Source organism: Palaemon carinicauda, chromosome 11 (genome assembly GCF_036898095.1).
Source record: "Palaemon carinicauda isolate YSFRI2023 chromosome 11, ASM3689809v2, whole genome shotgun sequence".
In the NCBI taxonomy this organism is placed as follows: domain Eukaryota; kingdom Metazoa; phylum Arthropoda; class Malacostraca; order Decapoda; family Palaemonidae; genus Palaemon; species Palaemon carinicauda.
Genome location: NC_090735.1, coordinates 101,702,064 through 101,709,535, shown reverse-complemented (window position 1 = coordinate 101,709,535; position 7,472 = coordinate 101,702,064). Strand labels below are relative to the sequence as shown.

The 7,472-nt window shown below is 41.0% G+C and overlaps 1 protein-coding gene across 1 annotated transcript in view; it reads right to left on the bottom strand.

Moving 5' to 3' along the window:
* Nucleotides 1-95, bottom strand: part of LOC137649410 (uncharacterized) — a 1,495-nt gene extending 1,400 nt beyond the window's left edge. Inside the window, exon 1 of the mRNA XM_068382398.1 lies at nt 1-95. This exon is cut by the window's left edge and continues 373 nt beyond it. Coding sequence (XP_068238499.1) covers nt 1-95 — 95 coding nt within the window.
* Between the last annotated feature and the right edge of the window lie 7,377 nt (nt 96-7,472).

Sequence of the window (7,472 nt, the reverse complement as noted above, 5' to 3'; positions counted from 1 at the left end):
GAGGAAGGGAACACAAGTATGTCTTCCACATAACATACACAGAATGAAAAGTCCCCTAAGATACCGTTCAAGATGTTGAAAAGTGGCCCAAGCATTACGAAGGACAAAACAGGAGTAATTGAAGGTGTATGACCAAAGGGGTGTAATGACAGTCTTGGGGACGTCTTCTGGGCTCATGAGCTCCTGATAATACCCCCTCTGGAGGTTGAGCGTGGAGAAACCTTCGCTTTGGGAAAGTAGGAAGTCATGCTGGCGATGTTTAGCAAGGGGTTAGTGATCCAGTTCTGTCTGCATGTTCAGGTATCTGTAATTCCTACATGGAGGCAGAGAACTATCTTTATTCAGGACGATATACTAGAGTTATTACAAGAAAGTGTCACAAAGAGAGGATGTGTTTTGCGCGGAGCTCCGTCCATCACTTGCCCTGATCCGTGTTCCTAGGTTGTATTTCTCGTTTATAAAACCATTGGCGAATATATTAGTTTATCTCATGGAGAGACTGAAGTGAAGAAAAAATAGTACATCATGCCTGCCCCTGACCCCATGTACTGTCCCAAATGTCAAACCACGGACAGAGATGCAAAAAAGTGGATAGAATGTGATTGCAAGAGGTACTTTCAAAAGAAATGTGTTTCTATAGTGAAAAACATTAGTTATAAAGTATTAAAATTGAATTGGATATGCCCATACTAAGTTGAAGAAGCCAAAAAAGATAAGTTACAAGAGGCAAGAATTGATGAATTGGAAAAACAAGTTGAAGAGCTTAACACATATGCAGCAAATTCCACCCTGACCACTGACCTCACTGAGAAGGTCAATAATGTATCAATGAATATTGAATCAATGAGGGAAACACTTCAAACAATGATGGGCCCAAAATCAGAGAAAGCAACATACGCCAACAAAGTAAAGGAAAAGAAGCTACTGGTAATTAAGTCAACAAATGCAACAACTAAAATTACAGACAAAAAAAGTAAGGTCGAACATGCACTTAAAGACATTCCAATACCTAATGCGAGGTCAACAGCAAATTGAAATGTTGTTGTAAGATTTGGTAATGAGAGGATCAGAGAGGAAGCAGAAAACGAAATGTAGACAATGGCTGTCGACACTGAGACGAGAAAAATTGGAAAATTAAAACAAAAAATAATGATACGTAATATTTACAATGATGAAGATGAAGTAGTAAATGCTTTGATTAAAAGAAATCGTTACCTGGATCAAATCCAAAATATAGAAGAGAAGATAAGTGTAGTACTGAAGATAAATGCTGCATGTGGGACTACCCACTATGAGCTGAAATGTGATCCTGAAGTTCAGAGGGCTATTCATTATAATGCGGACAAAGTTATGTTAGGATGAGGTACTTATAACATATGTGATAGGTACCACGGGATCACCTGCTACCACTGTCAGAGGTATGGACATCTTGAAAAAGATTGCAAATCTAAGAATGATGATAAAGTCTGTGGTAAATGTCAAAGTGTATTATGTGCACAAAGTTAAACAAACCAAATGACCACATATTAAGTTTAAAAGATTGTAAAGTTTATGACTTGGAATTGAAAAGACTAGCAGAAAATATTGATGATGTACACTAAGGACGTCATAAAATGTGGCTATGTAAATATACAATCTGTGGGTAATAAAACTATTCAAATTCGAGGATTGATAAATGGAAAATATTTGGACTTACTAGCATCATCTGAAACATGGTTAAATAACTTTGCCAAGGGTAAGATCACTGAAATGACACCCACCACACACACCTTTCACATTCTGAGAGAGGGTTGGCCTGGTGGAGGTTTCGGGCTCTTCATTCATAAAAGTTACTCAAATCTCAAAATACTAAAAGGAAATAGGGTAACAAGCTTTGGATATATAGAAATAAACGCAAAAAAAAAAAAAAAAAAAAAAAAAAACAGAAAAATATCCATTGTAACAGTTTGTAAGCCTCCAAGAAGAAATGCCTGTATCTTCTGTGGAAAGTTCAGTGAACTCATTGAGATGATTCACATGGAGAAAAAGGAATTAGTTATTTGTGGAGAATTCAATCTTTGGAAGGATGGCGCATAAAAATCTGATGATTTAGCATTCAATGAGTTATTGGAATAATATTAATTGATGAATAATGTTGACTGTAAAACTGCTTTAACTAAATGAACAAGATAAAATGCCAGTGGAGGTCCTGTAGAGAGTAGGGTTCCCCAGCTATATAGGACTGGAAAAACAGCTGGCATAGATAGAAAGAAAGGGCATGAGGCCTTTTGGCAAAGGCCTATTACTACCACTTGCCATTTTTGCAAACGTTTGTTTAGCGGGTTCAAAACGATCCAATGCCCGACGTCTGAATATGGTGGATTCTGGGGGCTACATATTCTTGATATAGTGATAAAAACCGTGTTTCGCGGGAACTGTGGGCGTTTGATGAAGTTCTGGACGGAAAACTTCCGGGTATGACGTGAGGAGGCGGGTGTAGGCATCTGTGGGTGCGCTGATCCAGAGAGCGAGGTTAGAAGGTGCAGGCTGGAGAGGCATCAAGGAGTACAAATCCGTGTTGACTAGCCGTCAGCGAGCTATATCGACCAGGAGGTGGAAATCAGAAATGAAATCTGCACCAAGGCTTAGCAATGTGATGTCAACAACAAGATACTTCCAAATATATTTGGCACTTTCAAACGATAATCTGTGGGGGGGGGGAATCGCAGATCTGTTGGTAGCTACCAGGCATATGTCAGCAGACTCAGACAGAATACGTCGTGTCGTGGAGAGTGGCCTTAGCAAAAGAGAATGGCAAGCACCCGTATCTTCCAAAAATCGCATGACCTTACTTGCGTTATACTTAAGAAAAGATTAGTGACAAGGGGAGGCCACCGCCACAGGTGATGGCCTACTTAAGCGATTTTTGGCCACTGACACCCATTCGCATATTTCTTCGCAGCAGCCCCGAATTTGGAGTGGTAGTAGCATATTGTAGCCAATGGGCGTCAGTAAGTGACTGTAAAGGTCGTTGTTTGGGGCGCAAGGGAGTGGCGGGTAGCGGGCGGTTTTGTCGCCACTCCAGCACATCACGAGGTGGGCGTCTTTATCCTACCGCATTAACGCCAGATTCAGCCATTGATGGAGGACTTGAAGGTTGTGAAGTGGCTGTCCATAAGGGTGCCGACTTTGGTCTTAAGGTCTTTCATGGGCAAAATATTGACATCGAGGATGGCAGCACATATAGATTTGAGTAAGCGCCATACACAAAGGTCATGCAGTAGATTCACTTCACGAGGAAAGCCGTTTGAGGCCGGTTGCGGATGGATGATACCAGTCATTTCCCTGAGAGCGAGTGAAGCTCTTTGGTTCCCAAACTGTTGTTGAGAGAGCTGAGAAAGTGTTGCTATGCGGGTGGCGGTCAATGGTGAGTACTGCTCCAGAAGGTATGATGTAAGGGTGTTTTACATTAGTTGTGTGTTCCCTTCCTCATACAGCCAATCAGAGATTTCAGGGAAATGGTCCTCAAGGATGTGATTTGCTACTTGACACCCCCTTGATGTGAAACTGGACTTCAGCACACTGGAACCAGGCGAACGCTTCTCCGATGGTGAATGATGGTAGTTTAATGGGCGTGGCGTTGATAGTAGAGTCAATATCTGAGGGCAGCATCATCAAACATAATACCAGCACTGCGGGGGAAAGCGGGAGGGAGCAGGACACTCTTGTGGTCATCAATGTGTGAAGGCCTGCTATCAATATGGATGTCATGAGATTCATGAAATAAAAGTTTGTGACAGGCATAACAACTTTTATTTGTGTTTGATCTACTGGAATCCAGACATGGAGGATTCTATCTTCGATTGTCTTCTTACCATTATGGCTAAGATACAAGAAGATGATAGAAAGGCTTCTTTTGTATTTCCTGGCGATTTTAATGCTCACCATAGGCAGTGATTAAGTTATATCTCTCCTACCGATTGCCGTGGCTTAAGAGCTTTAGACTTTGCCCCTGAATCAGGCTGTGAGCAAATCATAAATGAAAATTAAAGATATTCACAGGTCTAGTAATTGCTTGGACCTCATATACACTGACTCCCCTGGCATTATAACTAGTAAGGTTGATTTTCCAGTCGGGACATCTGATCAGGCCTTGATTTCATTAGCAGTGAAGACTGAGCAGAGTGTCCCTGATGTATCAAACTCTTGTAAAATTTATATGAAATCCCAAGCAGACTGGAATGGGATTTTGCAGGATCTTTTGTGCTTGAATTGGTCACAATTATATAGTAGTGTAGATTCTGTTGTCCCTTTGAATGTGAATCTAGTCAACATTATTGATAGGCGTATCCCTTCTCGTGTGCCAAGGTACCGAGTGAAGGACAACCCGTGGTTCAATGATGACTGTAGATGTGCTTATTAGGAGAAGCAGGAGGCCTATCATCTTTGGAAGGGTAACATATCAGAATTGACCTGAAATAATTATACTCAGCTTAGAGCTTTTGCTCAGAGAGTTTATGCCTCAGCTGAAAAGGAATACAATTTAACAATAAGAGAAACCCTTTCTGGTACAACTCAGGAACATAAATGGTAGTCTACCCTTAAATCTGCACTCTTTGATGTAGATGCAACAATCCATCCTTTACTTGAACCAGATGGCTCAGTCACTCACTGTCCAAAGGAAAAGACAACCCTTTTGGCTGATGTTTTTGACAGTAAACAGAGTAATGAAAAACTTGAACTTCCTCATTCCTGTTTTCCTGAGGCTAAACTAACTAGTTTAGATTTTCGATCTCGTGAAATTAAAGCTCTGTTGATGGACCTTGATTCTTATGGAGGTGTAGACCAAAATGGATTTACCTTTGTTTTTTATAAAGACAGCAGATTTCTTTACTCCAAAGTTACCTGTTATTTTGCGCAAGTTAGCAAGAAGAGGAGCTTTTAGCACTTGTTGGAGAATTGGTAATGTTACTCGTCTATGTAAATGTGGTTGTGGTAGCTCAAGTCCCACTGATTGCCGCCCAATTTCCATAGCTCCCATATTATCTACAGATTTTGAACGTCTTCTGGCAAAACGTCTTAATAGGTTTGCTGAAGATCATCTATTCCCTAGTTTGCAATTTGGTTTTCGTAAAGGCCTTGGAGCATGTGATGCCCTTCTTACAATCTCTAATACTGTACAGAAATCCCTTGATTGTGGTCAGGAAGTTCGTATGATTGGCCTTGATTTTAGTGCTGCCTTTGACCATGTTAATCATGAGGCCTTTGTTTTCTAACTCAAACAGTTGGGAGTAGGTGAGTCGTTTCTTAGCATTATTATTGATCTTTTAAGTTATAGATCTCAAAGAGTTGTTGTTGGTGGGCACCATAGTGAGTATAGGAATGTGATATCCGGTGTTCCACAGGGTAGTGTTCTTGGCCCATTACTTTTCATAATATATACACATGACATGTGGTTTGGCCTAGAAAACAAGCTTGTTGCATATGCAGATGATCCTACTCTCTTTGCATCAATTCCATTCCCTGAATGTAGATATGGGGTTGGTGAATCCCTTAATAGAGATTTAGCTAGAAATAGTGCATGGTGCAATTTATGGGGTATGAAGTTGAATCCTAACAAAACTCAAAGTATGATTGTAAGTAGGTCAAGGACGGTGGCTCCTCAACGTCAAGATCTCAGTATTGATAATGTTTCTTTAAATTTGTATGACTCTTTTCAAATTTTAGGTGTGATTATCTTCAATTGCACAAAAAATTGGCTTATTGAGAAAGTCTTTTAAGATTTTTGGTGATCACCCTATTCTGAAGAAGTGTTTGAATTCTTTTATTCTACCTTGTTTTGAGTATTGTTCTCCTGTCTGGTCTTCAGCTGCTGATTCTCATCTTAATTTGTTGGACAGAAACTTACGATCTATTAAATTTCTTATTCCTGATCTAGATATTACTCTTTGACACTATCGTTCAATTAGTTCATTATGCATGTTGCATAAGATTTTTCATAACTCTGACCATCCTTTACATTCAGATCTCCCTGGACAATTCTATCCTGTTCGTAATACTAGGCAGGCAGTTAATTCTAATAGCCAGGCCTTCTCCATCATGAGGCTCATTACTACACAGTATTCTAGAAGTTTTATTCCAGCTGTTACCAAATTGTGGAATGATTTTCCTAATCGGGTAGTTGAATCAGTAGAACTTCAAAAGTTCAAAGTTGAAGCAAATGTTTTTATGTTGACCAGGCTGACATGAGTCTTTTTATAGTTTATATATGACATATCTGTTTTTGACGTAGTTAATAGTTTATATAGGACATTTCTATTTTGACGTTGTTACTTATATCCCTTTTCCAAGAAGAGAAAGGCTCTGGTAAGAGAGGCCGCAAAGGAGGGAAGGTTCTACTCAAGGCGGGCACCTTTGAGTTAGTGAAGCCCCTCTCTTTCATCGAGCTCGATAGTAACGTCTGAGCTTTACTATGGTAAAAAACTATGACCTCCGGCTCCGTCTCCTTCTTTAAGGCTGGCTCCTTCCTAAGACGGGCATAGCAGTCCGGATAAAAATCTTTGTTGGACCAAAATTCCACTTCTTCCAGGGTAATTGCTCCCCCCTTTTCTGAGATCACGATCTCCCCGGTTGTCATTGGCATGTGTTCGGCACACCTCCAAGGATTGGTATTCGAGCACAAGGGAAGATCCTTCACGATGAGCCGTTTCTGGGGCCCACGTGATGCTGCAAGTCTACGTAACTCCAGTTTCATTGCAGATTCCTTCTCATCATTCTTCCTTTGAATTTGTTGGATCATCTCAATAATGGAAGAAAGAGTCCTTCCCAGTTCATCTGGGATAGCAGACGATGTAGAAGGAACCGGATCTGGGTCCGGAACCGACGTAACCGACACTTCGTCGATTTCTTGCTCTTCTACTTGAGGAGTCTGAAACAGCTCCTCCTCCTGACCTTCTCCTAGAAGGTCCTTCTCAGTAGAATCCAACACCTCCGACATCCTATCGTCCACTTGAATGTCTTGAAGGGCGGCTGAGACTTCAGAATCTACCGGATTCAGGGCAATTGGTATCTCCACCTGAGGCTGGAGGATGATTGCATCAGCCGATGCTTTAGGGAAAAGGTAGGCCCTCATCTTCTCATTAGGAAGGTAGGAACCTGAGGTGTTTTTCTGAAAACCCCTCACCCAGGATCGTAACATTTCCCTGGCAGCATCCCTTGACTCCGTTGACTTAGGGTCGTCAAAAACCTCGGTAATCAGGTTAGAACAAACTGTACAAACCTGAGTGTCCCAATAGCGGAGAACACCTCTGGAGGCTGTGCATGCTGCGTGCCTCCTGCAATAATGATGTCCACAGAAGTTCTTACTGCGGACATTACAGAACACACTCCCTCACTTCGGATGGTCCTCCTGTAAAGAGAAGAAAAATCCATGAGTATCAAGTGAAGGCTTTTCACTTATATTGAAACATTTAGCTTATATAGAAAAACTATGA